This window comes from Oncorhynchus tshawytscha, linkage group LG28 (assembly GCF_018296145.1).
Source record: "Oncorhynchus tshawytscha isolate Ot180627B linkage group LG28, Otsh_v2.0, whole genome shotgun sequence".
Lineage (NCBI taxonomy): Eukaryota > Metazoa > Chordata > Actinopteri > Salmoniformes > Salmonidae > Oncorhynchus > Oncorhynchus tshawytscha.
Window position 1 is genome coordinate 3878050 of NC_056456.1, and position 20094 is coordinate 3898143.

A 20094-nucleotide genomic window follows, 5' to 3' on the forward strand; every position below is an offset into this window, starting at 1 on the left:
TTCCATTCGCTGTGAATGCAATAATGTAAATTTGGACACAAATCAGGACTTTGACCACTTTCCCAACAAGTTAGACAAAAGGCATTGGAAATCTTCCTCTAATTCTCTTCTATTCTAAAATATATCATATAGCTGTTTTACTAACCAGGTCAATTACATTTCCTCTAACCTTTTATATATATAAAAACACGGACATTTGATCACTTTCCGAACAAATTAGACAAAAATGTATGAATCTTGTTCTACTTCACTGCTATTCAAATCTGGAATCAGAACATAATTATTTTCTACCAATCAAAAGTTACAGCTGTTTGTCAGTGTTTAGCCTGATGAAAACTTGCTAGCTAACGCCAGTTAACAGTACTCTCATGTCTTGTCATTGAGCAGCACAAACAGAGCCATTGTTATGGATACCAATGCATACTATTGCACAAAAGGGCCATAGACTAGAATGTAAAAACAAAAATCAAATTCTAGTCCTCTCCTCTTTCACCATCATAGCTATCAACTCCAAACCAACATTGAGATGTTAATACAGATGCTACTTAGATTGCTTGTCAAAAGATTTTTGATACTAAACTCAGCAAAAAAAGAAACATCCCTGTCTTTCAAAGATAATTCGTAAATAACTTCACAGATCTTCATTGTAAAGGGTTTAAACACCGTTTTCCATGCTTGGTCAATGAACCACAAACAATTAATGAACATGCACCTGTGGAACGGTTGTTAAGACACTCACAGCTTACAGGCGGTAGGCTATTAAGGTCACAGTTATGAAAACTTAGGAAACTAAAGAGGCCTTTCTACTGACTCTGAAAATCACCAAAAGAAAGATGCCCAGGCTCCCTGCTCATCTGCGTGAACGTGCCTGACACGGAACCCAAACCAGCTGCGCGCGAGCGCCATTAGGCATAAATGTTTTTTGTCCCCCCACACCAAACGCGATCACAACACGCAGGTTAAAATATCAAAACAAAGTCTGAACCAATTATATTAATTATATACATTTTTTGGCCTCCCGGGTGGTGCAATGGTCTAGGGCACTGCTGTGCCACCAGAGACTCTGGGTTCGCGCCCAGGCTCTGTCGCAGCTGGCCGCGACTGGGAGGTCCGTGGGGCGACGCACAATTGGCCTAGCGTCGTCCGGGTTAGGGAGGGTTTGGCCGGTAGGGATATTCTTGTCTCATCGCGCACCAGCGACTCCTGTGGCGGGCCGGGCACAGTGCACGCTAACCAGGTCGCCAGGTGCACGGTGTTTCCTCCGACACATTGATGCAGCTGGCTTCCGGGTTGGATGCGCGCTGTGTTAAGAAGCAGTGCGGCTTGGTTGGGTTGTGTTTCGGAGGACACATGACTTTCGGCCTTCGTCTCTCCCGAGCCCGTACGGGAGTTGTAGCGATGAGATAAGATAGTAACTACTAACAATTGGATACCACAAAATTGGGGAGAAAAAGGGGGTAAAATTAAAGAAAATATATATATTATATTAATTTGGGGACAGGTCAAAAAGCATTAAACAATTTAACTAGTGAGCTTGCACTTGCTAGCTAATTTGTCCAATTTAGCTAGCTTGCTGTTGCTAGCTAATTTGTCCTGGGATATAAACATTGAGCTGTTATTTTACCTGTAATGTACAAGGTCCTCTACTCTGCCAATTAATCCACACATAAAACGGTCAATCAAATTGTTTCTAGTCATCTCTCTTCCTTCCAGGCCTTTTCTTCTCTTGAATTTATATTGCGATTGGACACTTTCATAAATTATTACCGCCACTGACCTCGTTCGTCTTTCAGTCACCCACGTGGGTATAACCAATGAGAAGATGGGTACCTGCTTCTATAAACCAATGAGGAGATGGGAGAGACAGGACTTGCAGCGCGATCTGCGTCAGAAATAGAACTGATTTCTATTTTAGCCCTTGGCAACACAGACGCTCGTTGGCGCGCGCAAGCAGTGTGGTTGCAATAATTGAATAACATGGATTTCTACATTTATTTTGCAACGCGAGCGGTGTGGTCAGCCTGTTAGGTATGCTGCAAGGAGGCATGAGGACAGCAGATGTGTCCAGGGCAATAAATTGAAATGTCCGTACTGTGAGATGCCCAAGACAGCGCTACAGGGAGACAGAAAGGACAGCTGATGGTCCTCGCAGTGGCAGACCACATGTAACAACACCTGCACGGGATTGGTATATCCGAACATCACACCTGCGGGACAGGTACAAGATGGCAACTACAATTGCCCGAGTTACACCAGGAATGCACAATCCCGCCATCAGTGCTCAGACTGTCCGCAATAGGCTGAGAGAGGCCCGTTGTAGGCCTGTTGCAAGGCAGGTCCTCACTAGACATCACCGGCAACAACGTCGCCTATGGGCACAAACCCATTGTCACTGGACCAGACAGGACTGGCAAAAAGTGCTCTTCACTGACGAGTCGTGGTTTTGTCTCACCATGGTTGATGGTCGGATTTGCGTTTATCGTCAAAGGAATGAGTGTTACATCGATTTGGAGGTGGAGGGTCCATCATGGTCTGGGGCTGTGTGTCACAGCATCATCGGACTGAGCTTGTTGTCATTGCAGGCAATCTCAACGCTGTGCGTTACAGGGAAGACATCCTCCTCCCTCATGTGGTACCCTTCCTGCAGGCTCATCCTGACATGACCCTCCAGCATGACAGTGCCACCAGCCATACTGCTCGTTCTGTGCGTGATTTCCTGCAAGACAGGAATGTCAGTGTTCTGCCATGGCCAGCGAAGAGCCCGGATCTCAATCCCATTGACCACGTCTGGGACCAGTTGGATCGGAGGTTGAGGTCTAGGGCCATTCCCCCCAGAAATGTCCGGGAACTTGCAGGTGCCTTGATGGAAGAGTGGGGTAACATCTCACAGCAAGAACTGGCAAATCTGGTGCAGTCCATGAGATGCACTGCAGTACTTAACGCAGCTGGTGGCCACACCAGATACTGGCTGTTACGTTTGATTTTGACCCCCCCTTTGTTCAGGGACACATTATTCCATTTCTGTTAGTCACATATCTGTGGAACTTGTTCAGTTTATGTCTCAGTTGTTGAATCTTGTTATGTTCATACAAATATTTACACATGTTAAGTTTGCAGAGAATAAACGCAGTTGACAGTGAGAGGATGTTTCTTCTTTTGCTGAGTTGATATATACTTTTGGAACTATAACCATTTATGTGCATAAACACATAGGACTACAAATGGTTCTGCTCCTTGGCCAATGAAGCTACAAGACCAACTTCAAAACATTCAGGCTATGCAAACTTCAAGTTCTTTAGAATCTTTATCAACTACCTACATATACATTTGCATAAATTAGCATAAAGCAACATACCAACAGTAACTCTTGAACCGTTCAAGCTAGATACACCAAACCAACCTGCACATGTTCTGGCTATCCTAACTTCAAATTCTTTAAAACATTAATCAACTATAACTGTATAAATTAGCATAAAAATGTCCCACCAACAGTAGATTAAGGCCTCTCCGATTCAGAGGGGTTGGATTAAAATGCGGAAGACACATTTCGGTTGAATGCATTCAGTTGGTCAACTGACTAGGTATCCCTCTTTCCCTTTCCTAACTCTTGAACTGTTCAAGCTGGAGACACCAAAGCAATTTTCACACGTTCAGGCTATTCTATCCACTGCCACAAAAATACTGAAGGAAGTCACAATTTTTTATTAATGGAAAAAACCATCTAGTTGTTATTATTATCATCACTAACGTGATGCTCTTAAAAGAGGCAGTGTACAATTTTAGAAAAATAGTGCTTTTAAATCATGTAGAAACCTAATATTCCACAAATTACTTTTTAATTTGAATCACAGGTATTTATATCAACATTTTAGGTTTTTATGATAAAAAAATGTCTTTACAGGGTCACACATTAGGTGAGGGCACAACATGTGCTTCAGAAGTAGCTAGAATTCATATAGGCTGCATTTGAATCGATAAAACAAAATAGAGCCCTGCCTCTGCCCCACCTGTGAGATGTTGACCAGCAGGCTGGTATTGTTTCCCACCCTGATGAGGCCTCTCTGGGCCTGGGTGCCGGGTACGTTGGCCCTGGAGGCCAGCAGCAGGGGAGGGGGGCCAGAGCCTCCAGAGCCAGACCCTGACAGTTGCTGCTGTTGCTGCTGCCGGAGAGACTGGATCTGCTGAGGAGACACAGCAATTGGCTACAAAAGGGGGTCAGTGGTGAGATTGGACCAAGGAGGAGAAGAGGGACAGGGCAGGGATAAAGAGGGCCAACATTGGACAGAGAGAGGGCATATAGAAGAGAGCATTGGACAGCTCATGGGAAAGAAGAGGATGAGGGACACAGCAGCAATATGTGAGGGTGGGTGGAGAGACAAGAGGGGAATGAAAGAGACCGAGACAAAAAGAGAGAGAAAAGAAAAAAACAGGTGACACAAAAGTCAGTCTTTAGTAGTGAGGATTGATATCATCTGATGACCAGTTTGGCAGGTAGATTGTGGTCTCTCTTACCTGTGCCCCTCTAACTAGGGGTGGCATGATGATCTGGGAGTTGTGGGAGCCATGCTTGGAGGAGATTTGCTGCCCGCCCCTCACCAGAGGAGGAGGAATGACTGTGCCTGAACTCCTACTTGACCCCACCTGGGGATGAAATAAAGTCTTCGGACTCATGTCTCGTTCTTAAACTAAATTATTCAATTAACAGAAACGTAAACATTTTTTTTTAAACTTGTGTGTGCATACAAGCTTGTTTGTGTGAGAGAGATGTCTGACCTGCTGGGAGCCTTTGCTGGCTGTAATGGATCCCCGGATCAGAGATGGAGGAGCTGCAGAACCTGACAATACTGAGGGCTGTGGAACAAGACAGAGATGGATAGAATGAGCTGGGTGTGTCTATTTGTAAGTTTGTGGAAGTATGCATCTGGGTGAATGTATGTGTTTACCTGTGTGGCTTTTTCTGTATTGTGTGTGTGTGTGTGTGTGTGTGTCAGTTAGTTAGTTAGTTAGTTAGTTAGTTAGTTAGTGAACTCCTGTTTTCTGCTTTGGGAAACCAAATTCCTTCTTGGGCAGAGGGTGACACTGATTTTATGTCACAGGCAGGGCTACCTCATCATGACAACTCACCTTGGCTATATGCGTCCATACCTTCTGCAGTGTGTCCTTCTGTATCTGGCTCTGTCGTAGTTTCTTCAGCAGCACCAGCTTGGCCTCCTCCTGCCTCAGCTCCTCTTTCAACTGCTTTATGATGTGATCCCTGTCCTCTGGACTGGTCTTCTACACACAGAGACCAGATAAAGACCAATTAGACGAGAGAGAGAGACAGAGAGAGAGACAGAGAGAGAGACAGAGAGAGAGAGAGAGACAGAGAGAGACAGAGAGAGAGAGAGACAGAGAGAGACAGAGAGAGACAGAGAGAGAGAGAGAGAGAGAGAGAGAGAGAGAGAGAGAGAGAGACAGAGAGAGAGAGAGAGAGAGAGAGAGAGAGAGAGAGACAGAGAGACAGAGAGAGAGAGACAGAGAGACAGACAGAGAGAGAGACAGAGAGACAGAGAGAGAGAGACAGAGAGAGAGAGACAGAGAGAGAGAGGGAGAGACAGAGACAGAGAGACAGAGAGACCAGTGCGAGAAAGGCCAGTACAGCAGGCAGAGAGAAGTAGCTAAAAAGTAGTAAGTAGTTGCAAAGTGGTTAATGATCTAAAATGCTAAAGTTGTTAATGATCTAAAATGCTAAAGTTGTTAATGATCTAAAATGCTAAAGTTGTTAATGATCTAAAATGCTAGTTGTTAATGATCTAAAATGCTAGTTGTTAATGATCTAAAATGCTAGTTGTTAATGATCTAAAATGCTAAAGTTGTTAATGATCTAAAATGCTAAAGTTGTTAATGATCTAAAATGCTAAAGTGGTTAATGATCTTCAATGCTAAAGTTGTTAATGATCTTCAATGCTAAAGTTGTTAATTATCTAAAATGCTAACGTTGTTAATGATCTAAAATGCTAAAGTTGTTAATGATCTAAAATGCTAAAGTTGTTAATGATCTAAAATGCTAAAGTGGTTAATGATCTTCAATGCTAAAGTTGTTAATGATCTAAAATGCTAAAGTTGTTAATGATCTAAAATGCCAAAGTTGTTAATGATCTAAAATGCTAAAGTTGTTAATGATCTAAAATGCTAAAGTTGTTAATTATCTTAAATGCTAAAGTGGTTAATGATCTAAAATGCTAAAGTTTCTAGAAAAGGTTTCTAGAAAGTTTTGCCAATTAAAAAAACAAAAACAAAACAGAAATACCTTATTTATATAAGTATTCAGACCCTTTGCTATGAGACTTGAAATTGAGCTCAGGTGCATCCTGTTTCCATGGATCATCCTTCAGATTTTTCTACAACTTTATTGGAGTCCACCTGTGGTAATTTCTATTGATTGGACATGATTTGGAAAGGCACACACCTGTGAAAATAAGGTCCCACAGTCTATATAAGGTCCCAAAGTCGACAGTGCATGTCAGAGCAAAAATCAAGCCATGAGGTCAAAGAAAGGGTACCATTTCTGCAGCATTGAAGGTCCATAAGAACACAGTGGCCTCCATCATTCTTAAATGGAAGAAGTTTGTAAGCACCAAGACTCTTCCTAGAGCTGGCAGCCCGGCCAAATTGAGCAATCGGGGCAGAAGGGCCTTGGTCAGGGAGGTGACCAAGAACCCGATTGTCACTCTGACAGAGCTCCAGAGTTCCTATGAGGAGATGGGAGAACCTTCCAGAAGGACAACCATCTCTGCAGCACTCCACCAACCAGGCCTTTATGGTAGAGTGTCTAGACAGAAGCCACTCCTCAGGAAAATATGACAGCCCGCTTGGAGTTTGCCAAAAACCTCCTAAAAGGACTCTGACCACGAGAAACAAGATTCTCTGGTATGATGAAAACAAGATTGAACTCTTTGGCCTGAATGCCAAGCATCACTTATGGAGGAAACCTGGCACCATCCCTACGGTGAGGCATGGTGCTGGCAGCTTCATGCTGTAGAGATGTTTTTCAGCAGCAGGGACTGGGAGACTAGTTAGGATCGAGGGAAAGATGAACGGAGCAAAGTACAGAGAGATCCTTGATAAAACCTGCTCCAGAGCACTCAGGACCTCAGACTGGGCGAAGGTTCACCTTCCAACAGGACAACAAACCTAAACACACAGCCAGGACAAAGCAGGAGTGGCTTCGGGACAAGTCTCTAAATGTCCTTGAGTGGCCCAGCCAGAGCCTGGACTTGAACCTGATCGAACATCTCTGTGGAGACCTGAAAATAGCTGTGCAGCGACGCTCCCCATCCAACCTGACAGAGCTTCAGAGAATCTGCAGAGAAAAATGTGAGAAACTCCCCAAGTACAGGTGTGCTAAGTAGGGATGCACAATATATTGGTGAACATATTGGAATCGGACAATATTAGCTAACAATGCCAACATCGGTATCGGCCCGATGTCTAGTTTAACGCTGATGTGGAAAACCGATGTCAAAGCTGACGTGCATACCTATATAACGTAGGTACATGACGTAATGACGCCACGTAACATTTAGCCCTACACGTGCAACACAGAATTCCTAACCTAGCCCACAATGTCTGCTGTGTGGATCGAGCAGCCAACAAGTCCAGCAGTCATTTGAAAGAGTAAGAACATTTCAGCGAGACAACTCAATGGCGAAATCCATTCACTACAAGATAATGGAATTCATTGCCCTTGAGAGACAACCATTCTCTGTCGTGGGTGACCAAGTGCGCTATTTTTCAGATGTTGCCGTACCGGAGTTACACAATAACAGCGTCACTGCTATTAGCGTCACAACTGACACTTGGACCAGCGATATCAGCCCCATGGGCATGCGGAGTCTGACAACACAGTGGGTCGTCGAGGATTCGTACTGAGGAAAGTCATATTGTATGCTCATGAATGTGCTGGTTGTCATACCGCTGCTGTCATGTCAATGGCATTTGAGAACATGTTTGGAAACATGAACACATTAGTTAGCTCCATTCGAACAACTGATTCGAGAAATAAGCTCATCAACTGTGCCTGCAGCAGACGTGATACCCTCTGTCATGGCACTGAAACGTGTCCATGTGTGTGCGTTAGCTATTTAAACTGTACTAGAATGCTTAAAAGGCTGCTAAAAGTTTAAATATCGGTATCGTTTGTTTTTTTGCAAGGAAAATATTGGATATCAAAAATGTCATATTGGTGCATCACTAGTGCCAAGCTTATAGCATCATACCCAAGAAGACTCAAAGCCATAATCACTGCCAAAGGTGCTTCAACAAAGTACTGAGTAAAGGGTCTGAATACTTAAGTAAATGGTATATTTCAAAACGATTTAATACATTTTAGAATAAGGCTGGAACATAACAAAATGTGGGAAAAGGGAAGGGCTCTGAATACTTTCCGAATGTGCTGTTCATATGAAGTGGGTAAAAAACTAACATTATTAAAGGGACCAGTGTTCAATGTACATGGGGCATCAGTCTCGAAGGTGCAGGATTAAGTACTGGGTAGAAACAGTGACTCAAGTTCAGGGTACAGCTATAGTTCTTTCACTAACCATAAGTAGGTCTGTGTTCAGCTCCTTGAGGTGGTTCAAGCCGTTCATTGGCGGACTGCAGGAGTCATTATCCGACAGGACAATGACATCATCATCTGGGGACAGGGAACACTTCTCCCTCTTTAAAGTGCTAAATCAAAGAAGAAAAGAGTGATTAATTCTACATACAATACCCAATAATGACAAAGCAAAAACAGGTTTTTAGAAATGTTTGCTAATTAATAAAAATGAATCAACTGAAATATTACATAAGTATTCAGACCCTTTACTCAGTACTTTGTTGGTGCACCTTTGGCAGCGATTACAGCCTCGAGTCTTCTTGGATATGACGCTACATACTTGGCACTGGTCTTTAGCGCTCTGGAACAGGTTTTCATCAAGGATCTCTCTGTACTTTACGGCATTCATCTTTTTCTCTATCATAACTAGTCTCCCAGTCCCCGCCAATGATAAACATCCCCACAGCATGATGCTGCCACCACCATGCTTCACTGTAGGGATGGTGCCCGGTTTCTTCCAGACGAGATGTTTGGTATTCAGGCCAAAGAGTTCAATCTTGTTTTCATCAAACCAGAGAATCTTGTTTCTCATGGTCTGAGAGTCCTTTAGGTGCCTTTTGGCAAACTCCAAGCAGGCTGTCATATGCATTTTACTGAGGAGTGGCTTCCATCTGGCCACTCTACCATAAAGGCCTGATTGGTGGAGTACTACAGAGATGGTTGTCCTTCTGAAAAGTTCTCCCATCTCCACAGAGGAACTCTGGAGCTCTGTCAGAGTGACCATCGGGTTCTTGGTCACCTCCTTGACCAAGGCCCTTCTCCTCTGATTGCTCAGTTTGGCAGGGCGGCCAGCTCTAGGAAGAGTCTTGGGGGTTCCATACTTCTTCCATTTAAGAATGATGGAGGCCACTGTGTTCTTGGGGACCTTCAATGCTGCAGAAATGTTTTGTTTCCCTTCCCCAGATCTGTGCCTCGACACAATCCTGTCTCTGAGCTCTACGGGCAATTCCTTCCACTGCATGGCTTGGTTTTTGCTCTGACATGCACGGTCAACTGTGGGACTTATATAGACAGGTGTGTGCCTTTCCAAATCATGTCTAATCAATTGAATTTACCACAGGTGGACTCCAATCAAGTTGTAGATAAATCAAGGACGATTAATGTAAACAAGATGCACCTGAGTTCAATTTCGAGTCTCATAGAAAACAGTGTGAATACTTGTGCCAATAAGGTATGTTTTTTATTTTTAATAAATGTGCAAAAATGACTAACGACCTGTTTTCACTTTCTCTTCATGGGATTTTGTGTGTAGACTGATGAAGGAAAAAGTAAATTGATCCATTTTAGAATAAGGCTGTAATGTAACAAAATGTTGAAAAAGGGAAGGGGTCTGAATCCTTCCCGAATGCACTGTATGTATAGCACATTATCAAGTCATTGAGTGTTAATGAAAAATAGTTTTTTGGGACGGGGGGGGAATAGGTGAGGATATTGAGAAAGGAGGGTCAATTATCCAGTTTTAGACCATACCGTGAAATGCTACCTTACAAGCCGTTAACTCTACTTTTTGAACTGCATTGTTGGTTAAGAAAATATTTACTAAATAAACTAAAGTAAAAGATTTAATAAAAAGTAACAAAATAACAACAAGGCTATATACAGGGGGTACCGGTACAGAGTCAATGTGCGGGGATACAGGTTAGTCGAGGTCATTTGTACATGTAGGTAGGGGTAAAGCGACTACGCATAGATAATAAAACAGGGGGGTCAATGTAAATAGTGCAGGAGGCCATTTGATTAATTGTTCAGCAGTCTTATGGGGCTTGGGGGTAGAAGCTGTTAAGGAGCCTTTTGGACAAAGACTTTGTGCTCTGGTACTGCTTGCTGTGCGGTAGCAGAGAGAACAGTCCATGACTTGGTTGACTGGAGTCTTTGAACATTTTTTGGGCCTTCCTCTGACACTGCCTAGTATATAGGTCTTGGATGTCAGGAAGCTGGGGCCCAGTGATGTACAAGGCCGTACGCACTAGCCTCTGTAGCACCTTAAGGTCAGATGCCGAGCAGTTGCCATACCAGGTGGTGATGCAACCAGTCAGGATGCTCTCGGTGGTGCAGCTGTAGAACATTGAGGATCTGGGGACCCGTGCCAAATCTTTTCAGTCTCCTGAAGGCAAAAATATGTGCCATCTTCATGACTGTCTTGGTGTGTTTGGACCATGATAGTTTGTTGGTGATGTGGACACCAAGGAACTTGAAACTCTCGACCTGCTCCACTGCAGCCCCGTCAATGTTAATGGGGGCCTGAACGGCCCTCCTTTTCCTGTAGTCCACGATTAGCTCCTTTGTCTTGCTCATATTAGGGAGCGGTTGTTGTCCTGGCACCACACTGGTCTCTGACCTCCTTCCGATATGCTGTCTCATCATTGTCGGTGATCAGGCCTACCACTGTTGTGTCATTGGCAAACTTAATGATGGTATTGGAGTCGTGAAAAGGGAGTGCAGGAGGGCATTGGGCACGCAACCCTGAAGGGCCCCAGTGTTGAGGATCAGCGTGGCAGATGTGTTGTTGCCTACCCTCACCACCTGGGGGTGGCCCGTCAGGAAGTCCAGGTGCAGAGGGAGGTGTTTAGTCCCAGGGTCCTTAGCATAATGATGAGCTTTGTGGGCACTATGGTGTTGAAGCTGAGCTGTAGTCAATGGTGGTGGTTGTGCAGACACCCTCAGCGTAATCTGCAAAAGTCTGGTTTTCAGGGGAAAAGGAAGAAACCCTGTAACGTAACTTCTGCTTTTAGACGTGCTTCGCTGTTTACAGTCCCTGGTGAAACATGTTGCTTTTGAACGTGCCTCGCTGTTTACAGTCCCCGGTGAAACATGTTGCTTTTGGACGTGCCTCGCTGTTTACAGTCCCCGGTGAAACATGTTGCTTTTGGACGTGCCTCGCTGTTTACAGTCCCCGGTGAAACATGTTGCTTTTTGTGCCTCGCTGTTTACAGTCCCCGGTGAAACATGTTGCTTTTGGACGTGCCTCGCTGTTTACAGTCCCCGGTGAAACATGTTGCTTTTGGACGTGCCTCGCTGTTTACAGTCCCCGGTGAAACATGTTGCTTTTGGACGTGCCTCGCTGTTTACAGTCCCCGGTGAAACATGTTGCTGTTTTTTGGAAACGTTGCCTCGCTGTTTACAGTCCCCGGTGAAACATGTTGCTTTTGGGCGTGCCTCGCTGTTTACAGTCCCCGGTGAAACATGTTGCTTTTGGACGTGCCTCGCTGTTTACAGTCCCCGGTGAAACATGTCGCTTTTGGACGTGCTTCGCTGTTTACAGTCCCTGGTGAAACATGTTGCTTTTGAACGTGCCTCGCTGTTTACAGTCCCCGGTGAAACATGTTGCTTTTGGACGTGCCTCGCTGTTTACAGTCCCCGGTGAAACATGTTGCTTTTGGACGTGCTTCGCTGTTTACAGTCCCTGGTGAAACATGTTGCTTTTGGACGTGCTTCGCTGTTTACAGTCCCCGGTGAAACATGTTGCTTTTGGACGTGCCTCACTGTTTACAGTCCCCGGTGAAACATGTTGCTTTTGGACGTGCCTCGCTGTTTACAGTCCCCGGTGAAACATGTTGCTTTTGGACGTGCAGTCCCCGGTGAAACATGTTGCTTTTACGTGCCCCTGTGAAACATTTACAGTCCCCTGTTTACAGTCCCCGGTGAAACATGTAGCTTTTGGACGTGCCTCGCTGTTTACAGTCCCCGGTGAAACATGTCGCTTTTGGACGTGCCTTGTTTACAGTTTGAAACATGTCGCTTTTGGACGTGCCTTGCTTTGTCACATATTTGTCACGTGCTGAATACAACAGTGACATTACAGTGAAATTATTACTTACAAGCTCTTACCGAACAATCTAGTTTGAAGAAAAGTCAGTGTTAAAGTATTTACTAAAATATAAACTGAAGTTAAAAAATATATATATTAATAATAATAAATTGAAGGAAATAGAAAAATAACTTTGGGGTAGAAGCTGTTAAGAAGCCTTTTGGATCTAGACTTGGTAGCAGAGAGAACAGACTAGGGTGGCTGGAGATTTTGGCCATTTTTGTGGTCTTCCTATGACAATGCATATATAGATATAGAGGTCCTGGATGGCAGAAAGCTTGGCCCCAGTGATGTACTGGTCTGTACACACTACCCTCTGTAGTGCCTTGCAGTCAGATGATGACAATGCATATATAGATATAGAGGTATAGAGGTCCTGGATGGCAGAAAGCTTGGCCCCAGTGATGTACTGGTCTGTACACTACCCTCTGTAGTGCCTTGCAGTCAGATGATGACAATGCATATATAGATATAGAGGTATAGAGGTCCTGGATGGCAGAAAGCTTGGCCCCAGTGATGTACTGGTCTGTACACACTACCCTCTGTAGTGCCTTGCGGTCGGAGGCCGAGCAGTTGCCATACCAGGCGGTGATGCAACCAGTCATCTGATCAGGGGACCCATGCCAAATCTTTTCAGTCTCCTGAGGGGGAATAGGCTTTGTCGTGCCCTTTTCACGACTGTCTTCGTGTGTTTGGACCATGGTAGTTCATTGGTGATGTCGACGCCAAGTATCTTGGAAGGTCTCAACCTGCTCCACTACAGCCCTGTTGATGAGAATGGGGGTGTGCTCTGCCCTCCTTTTCCTGTAGTCCACGATCATCTCCTTTGTCTTGATCATGTTGAGGGAGAGGTTGCTATCCTGGCACCACACTGCCAGGTCTCTGACCTCCTCCATATAGGCTGTCTCATCATTGTTGGTGATCAGGCCTACCACTGTTGTGTAGCCGGCAAACTTAATATTGATGTTGGAGTCGTGCCTGGCCATGTAGCCATGGGTGAACAGGGAGTACAAGGGTGGACTGAGCACGTATCCCTGAGGGGCCCCCGTGTTGAGGATCAGCATGGCGGATTTGTTGTTACCTACCCTTACCACCTGGGGGCGGCCCATCAGGAAGTCCAGGAACCAGTTGCAGAGGGAGGTGTTTAGTCCCAGGGTCCTTAGCTTAGTGATGAGCTTTGTGGGCAATATGGTGTTGAACGCTGAGCTGTAGTCAATGAATAGCATTCTCACATAGGTGTTCCTTTTGTCCAGGTGGGAAGAGGCAGTGTGGAGTGCGATAGAGATTGCGTCATCTGTGGATCTGTTGGGGCAGTATGTGAATTGGAGTGGGTCTAGGGTTTCTGGGATGATGATGTTGATGTGAGCCATGACCAGCCTTTCAAAGCACTTCATGGCTACCGACGTGAGTGCTACGGGGCAGTAGTCATTTAGGCAGGTTACCATCGCTTTCTTGAGCACAAGGACTATGGTGTTCTGCTTGAAACAGGTACTACAGACTCGGTCAGGGAGAGGTTGAAAATGTCAATGAAGACACTTGCCAGTTGGTCTGCGCAACTCTAGCCTTTAGCTCGGTGTAGATGTTGCCTGTAATCCATGGCTTCTGGTTGGGATATGTACGTACTGTAGGGACGACGTTGTCAATGCACTTATTAATGAAGCCGGTGACTGAGGTGCCATACTCCTCAATGCCATTGGATAAATCCCGGAACACATTCCAGTCTGTGCTAGCAAAACAGTCCTGTAGCATAGCATCTGCGCCATCTGACCACTTCCATATTGAGCGAGTCACTTGTATTTCTTGCTTTAGTTTTGCTTGTAAGCAGGAATCAGGAGGATAGAATCATGGTCAGATTTGCCAAATGGAGGGTGAGGGAGAGCTTTGTATGCGTCTCTGTTTTTTCCTCTGGTTGCAGATGTGACATGCTGGTAGAAATGAGGTTATACAGATTTAAGTTTTCCTGCATTAAAGTCCCCGGCCACTAGGAGCGCCGCTTCTGGATGAGCATTTTCTTATGGCCTTATACACCTCGTTGAGTGCGGTCTTAGTGCCAGTATCGGTTTGCGGTGGTAGATCGATGGCTACGAATAATATTGATGAAAACTCTCTTGGTAGATTGTGTAGTCTACAGCTTATCGTGAGGTACTCTACCTCAGGCGAGGAATACCTCAAGACTTATTCCATATTTGACATCGCGCACCAACTGTTATTGACAAATAGACACACACTCCTGCCCCTCGTCTTTCCAGATGAAGCTGCTCTGTCCTGCCGATGCATGGAGAAGCCAGCCAGCTCTATATTTTCCGTGTCGTCGTTCAGCCACGACTCGGTGAAACATAAGATATTACAGTTTTTAATGTCCCGTTGGTAGTATAGTCCCGATCGAAGATCATCCAAATTTGATTTTCCAGTGATTGCACATTGGCCAATAGAACGGATGGTAAAGGCGGTTTACCCACTCGCCAATTAATTCTCACAAGGCACCCCGCCCCCTGTATTTCCATCATTTCTTCAAGCTGATGACGGGGATTTGGGCCTGGTCTCGGGTAATCCTTCGCGTCGGACTCATTAAAGAAAGAATCTCTGTCCAGTTCGAGGTGAGTAATCGCTGTTCTGATATCCAGAAGCTCTTTTCGGTCATAAGAGACGGTAGCAGCAACATTATGTACAAAATGAGTTACAAACAAAATAGCACTGCTGGTTAGGAGCCCGTAAAACGGCAGCTATCCCCTCCGGCGCCATTATTCATTACGCTGCTGCTACTGTTTATTATCTATCCTGAAAGCCTAGTCACTTTTACCCCTACCTACATGTCCACACAGTATTACCTCATACCCCCAGCACATTGACTCAGTACCGGTACTCCTTGTATATTATTGTTATTTTATTGTGTTAGTATCTTTATTGTTGTTGTTGCAAATTGTCATACATCTTAACTCTGCATTGCTGGGAAAGGGCTCGTAAGTAAGCATTTCATGGTCAATTCTACATCCATTGTATTCTGCACGTGACAAATCAATTTGATTTGATTTGTTAAGGAGTAGCAGGGTTTGTATTGGAAGGCTACCAGTTTATATCTGTTGTATGTTCGACCTGGGTCCAGAACCTTCTGTGGGCTTGCCAGTTGCCGCTAGTCTAATGACATTCTGTTTGAGTTTGATCAGCATCAATGAAATGTGGATTGCTGTAAACTTTTATGGATATGAATAACCCAGTTTAGATTGGAAAATGAAAGTTAAATGTAGAGTAAATGATGAACTCTAATGAGACAGATTGTCAATCCTCAGAAGTGGGCATTACAATACGCAGCCTTCTCCTCCCCAGGGCTTAGCACCTTGAGAGTGTGTGTGTGTCGCCCCATTACCACTTCCTGTGGATTAATCACTCATCCAAAGCAGGTCACATGACCCTCCACTCAGGCATCATCACGTGACCCTGCCTCTCACGTCCCCCCCTTCCTTCCACAGTGGAAACCATGGCAACGGCTGGTTGGAACCGGTTTGTGACAACACAGGCTTCATTTTGTGGAGGGGAGTTTTAGGGTTCAGGTGGTGACAGGGGAAATGGAGGGAGGGCCAGACACTGGAAGTTTTGAAGGACAGTTTTCTTTTGATTTGATTTTTTTTTAAACTGCACCAATAATAGGTACTCCGTTCAATAAAAGCAATTTAGATAACAATTACAAAATCTTCTTAAAAACATACTCTCATTGATCTCACACTATGCCCCCCTCCCCCCCACCACACACCAAACAGGTTTTAAAGACTTGACTTCAGTCAGAACAGAATTCTAAAACTAAGTGCCATCTTGAAACTACTTGAGTAGACAGGGAAACTGACCTCAAGTCAGTTTTGAATGGCATAGAGTAAATGGTACTAGAACTATAGTAAAAGGAGCTGATCTCACATCAGTTTTTAGGATAATAAATAGTGTGGTCTCACCCTCTAGAGGTGCTCATGTCCAGCGCCTGCTCTCTTGTCTGGACCTCAACTTTAATGGTAGCCTTCACCTCTGTTGCAGTCATCATACCACTAGCCACCATCGGTTCCGACTTCACGGTCCTGTTCCGCCCATCTAGAGGCACCTCACTCTTCACCCTGACCTGGTCGCTGTGGTCATTCCTCTCAGTCCGGTTGTCTAAGCTTGGGTCTGACCGTTTCGGGGCCCAGTCCCGCTCTGGCTCCTTTGCTGGTTGGGATGGTAACACTAGCGATAATTTTAACTTGGGTAGTTCTGGTGCCTTCTCAGGCTTGACCACATGTTTAAACTGGTCTAGGTCATCTTTTGTGGTTTCGGGTTGTGGTTTCGGTTTAGTTGAGCTCTCATCATCCTGGTCTGGAGCTCCAGTCTCTGCCCGGTCTAGTTTGGGCTTCTTGCGGTCAGACTCAGTAGGAGGGACTTCTCTCACTAGCGCCCTCTTCTGACTGCGCGTCTGGCGAACAGCCTCCTCAGACATCCCCCTACAAAGAGACAGAAGAAGAAGACTTGGTCAGACATTCACTTGAATAGACAAAGCTGACAACAATAGACAGTAAAGCATATAGCCTTGGACCAGGATGGGTATAGCTGACCTCAAATCAGTTGTAAAACATAAAGTCTATAGAACTTGGACAGGCATAGCTGACCTTGAATCCCTTTTTAGACATAAAGCCCAGCTGACCTTGAAGCATTTACTGAGGACAGAGGCAAAACACAACGCCAGATTCAGTCCCTCTCTATTAAGCTCGCTAAGTGGGCTCCCGATGTTGTCCTGTGGAACAGAATGGAGACAGACTTACAGTAGCTAGTTCTTTCTCTCGCTCTCTCTCCTCTCCCTTGTCTGTCAATGCGACCGATGGCTATGGGATTGGAACACACATGACCACCTTGGTGCCCACTACCCAGATGCTAACGGGTCTTAATCCCTACCTCCCGTTTACACACACACACACACACACACACACACACACACACACACACACACACACACACACACACACACACACACACACACACACACACACACACACACACACACACACACACACACACACACACACACACACACACACACACACAGCGATAGGGAAACAGACAAGACAGAGGAGGTGCCAGGAAACAAGAAGTTGAGAGACTTGACTAGACTGAGACAAGACTAGACTGTCTGTAGGAGATACTCCGAGACTAATCACAGTCATAGTAAGAAACAGACAGACAGTAGTGTGAGGATTTGTGTCCTGCGTCATACATGTGGACTGGGGTCCCACTGCTGTCCTCCATAAATAAACAGAACACTCACTCACTCAGGCCCCTTGTCTGCCCAGTGACGCACGGCAGGAAGCTACGGCTTCGGGAAAAAACTGCCACATTAACCCTTTCACCACCCTCCTTTTTCCTTTTCTCAGAGCAGGGTAGTTATGGCGGCAAATATGCAGCACACACTGCCACACTCATGGCTGTACCTGGGCCACACATCTCATCTGATAAAAGAAAGCTGACTCAAGTTGTTTTCAACCTCTCTGACATCACTGAGGCACACATGACCCTTCCCAGGATTCATAGGGAGACACAAAGCACTTTTTCTAAGAACCAGTCTAAACCGGTTGGCGAGTGATTTTGTGTGTGTGTGTGTGTGTGTGTGAGGCTGAAGCAGTTTTTAACCCTTTGAGGTCCAGAACGGAAACTGAGTTTCTACACTAACAGACGCTTGTATTAGGGATATGGAGTGAGAGAGGGGGAGACGAGAGGAAGGGGGAAAGGGGGGGGAGGGGGAGGGGTTGAGGGAGGTAGCGTTCCAAAACACACGTCTGCCGGGAAGATGAGGGAAGGAAAAAAAGAGAAGGAGGGAGGAATAAATCGCCCAAAATACTGAAGCACACTCATGTCTGCTGCTGTCAAGACTACAACTCTGGGTAGAACTTTTCTGTAGGCACTAGGCAGTAGGGCCGACAAGGCACAGGTCTAGGATCAGCTCACCCTCCTCAAATCCTAAACTCATCTATTAGGGCGGAAAACGCTAAACTAACTTTCGATTAGTGTCAAACTCATTTTCGATTCTCCCTGACTGTCTATGAACGTAAGTCCATTATCATTTCTACACCATTTGGTTTCAGTCATTTTAAAGTATATTTAGTTCATTTCCCACCCCTGGATTAAAGTCTACTTGATCCTATTGTTACAGTGAAAAGTGCAGTGTCACTGTCCAGAGTGTAGTGGAAGTTGACCCCGTCAGCAGCCGGCCCAAGGGCAGTTCAGCTTTTTAACAGGGAAGGTTCTGAATGACGTAATGGCAGACATGTATCAGGTTACATCTCTATGGCAGCTCACACACATCCACCAAGATGATAGGTCCATCAGAAAGCTCTCCCCCTTCGCTACACACAGGAAAGAGAAAGGGGGATACCTAGTCAGTTGCACAACTGAATGCCTTCAACTGAAATGTATCTTCCATATTTAACCCCTCTGAATCAGAGAGGTGCGGGGGGCTGCCATAATCGACATCCACATCTTCGGCGCCCGGGGAACAGTGGATTAACTGCTTTGCTCCGGGGCAGAACGACAGATTTTTACCTCGTCAGTTCGGGGAATCAATCCAGCAACCCCAACGCTCTAACCACTAGGCTACCAGGTCTACATCGGCATGATCTTTATCATCACCAACATCATCTCCACCATCACCTTTGGAAGTTGACCGCTGGTTCTCTTATACAACAGTTATCAGCCAATAACAACACACAATCAGGCCTCTGCACAATAACCTAACGTAGCAGGTGTCTTCCCCACAGTAACAGTACGTACATACCCAAACCAGAAGCCATGGATTACAGGCAACATCCGCACTGAGCTAAAGGGTAGAGCTGCCGGGTAGGTAACAACAAATCGGTAGGTAAGGGTAGGTAACAACAAATCCGCCATGCTGATCCTCAACACGGGGGCCCCTCAGGGATACGTGCTCAGTCCACCCTTGTACTCCCTGTTCACCCATGGCTACATGGCCAGGCACGACTCCAACATCAATATTAAGTTTGCCGGCTACACAACAGTGGTAGGCCTGATCACCAACAATGATGAGACAGCCTATATGGAGGAGGTCAGAGACCTGGCAGTGTGGTGCCAGGATAGCAACCTCTCCCTCAACATGATCAAGACAAAGGAGATGATCGTGGACTACAGGAAAAGGAGGGCCGAGCACACCCCCATTCTCATCAACAGGGCTGTAGTGGAGCAGGTTGAGACCTTCCAAGATACTTGGCGTCGACATCACCAATGAACTACCATGGTCCAAACACACGAAGACAGTCGTGAAAAGGGCACGACAAAGCCTATTCCCCCTCAGGAGACTGAAAAGATTTGGCATGGGTCCCCTGATCAGATGACTGGTTGCATCACCGCCTGGTATGGCAACTGCTCGGCCTCCGACCGCAAGGCACTACAGAGGGTAGTGTGTACAGACCAGTACATCACTGGGGCCAAGCTTTCTGCCATCCAGGACCTCTATACCTCTATATCTATATATGCATTGTCATCATCTGACTGCAAGGCACTACAGAGGGTAGTGTACAGACCAGTACATCACTGGGGCCAAGCTTTCTGCCATCCAGGACCTCTATATCTATATATGCATTGTCATAGGAAGACCACAAAAATGGCCAAAATCTCCAGCCAC

General features: G+C 45.5%; 1 protein-coding gene across 12 annotated transcripts in view; it reads right to left on the reverse strand.

The window, feature by feature from the left end:
* LOC112247706 (transcriptional repressor p66 alpha) overlaps positions 1 to 20094 on the reverse strand; it is a 61190-nt gene that overhangs the window by 12197 nt on the left and 28899 nt on the right. For 5 of the 12 annotated variants that reach the window (XM_042307858.1, XM_042307846.1, XM_042307852.1 and 2 more), the window contains 6 exons: positions 16391 to 16909; positions 8583 to 8712; positions 5125 to 5274; positions 4774 to 4851; positions 4513 to 4641; positions 4008 to 4202 (listed from right to left, as the gene is read on the reverse strand). In XM_042307858.1, the coding sequence (XP_042163792.1) occupies positions 4008 to 4202; positions 4513 to 4641; positions 4774 to 4851; positions 5125 to 5274; positions 8583 to 8712; positions 16391 to 16909 (1201 nt within the window). Of the gene's footprint in view, positions 1 to 4007; positions 4203 to 4512; positions 4642 to 4773; positions 4852 to 5124; positions 5275 to 8582; positions 8713 to 16390; positions 16910 to 17227; positions 17367 to 17727; positions 17922 to 20094 lie in introns of those variants that run through there. The other 7 variants (XM_042307855.1, XM_042307853.1, XM_042307856.1 and 4 more) reach the window with 7 other exon arrangements.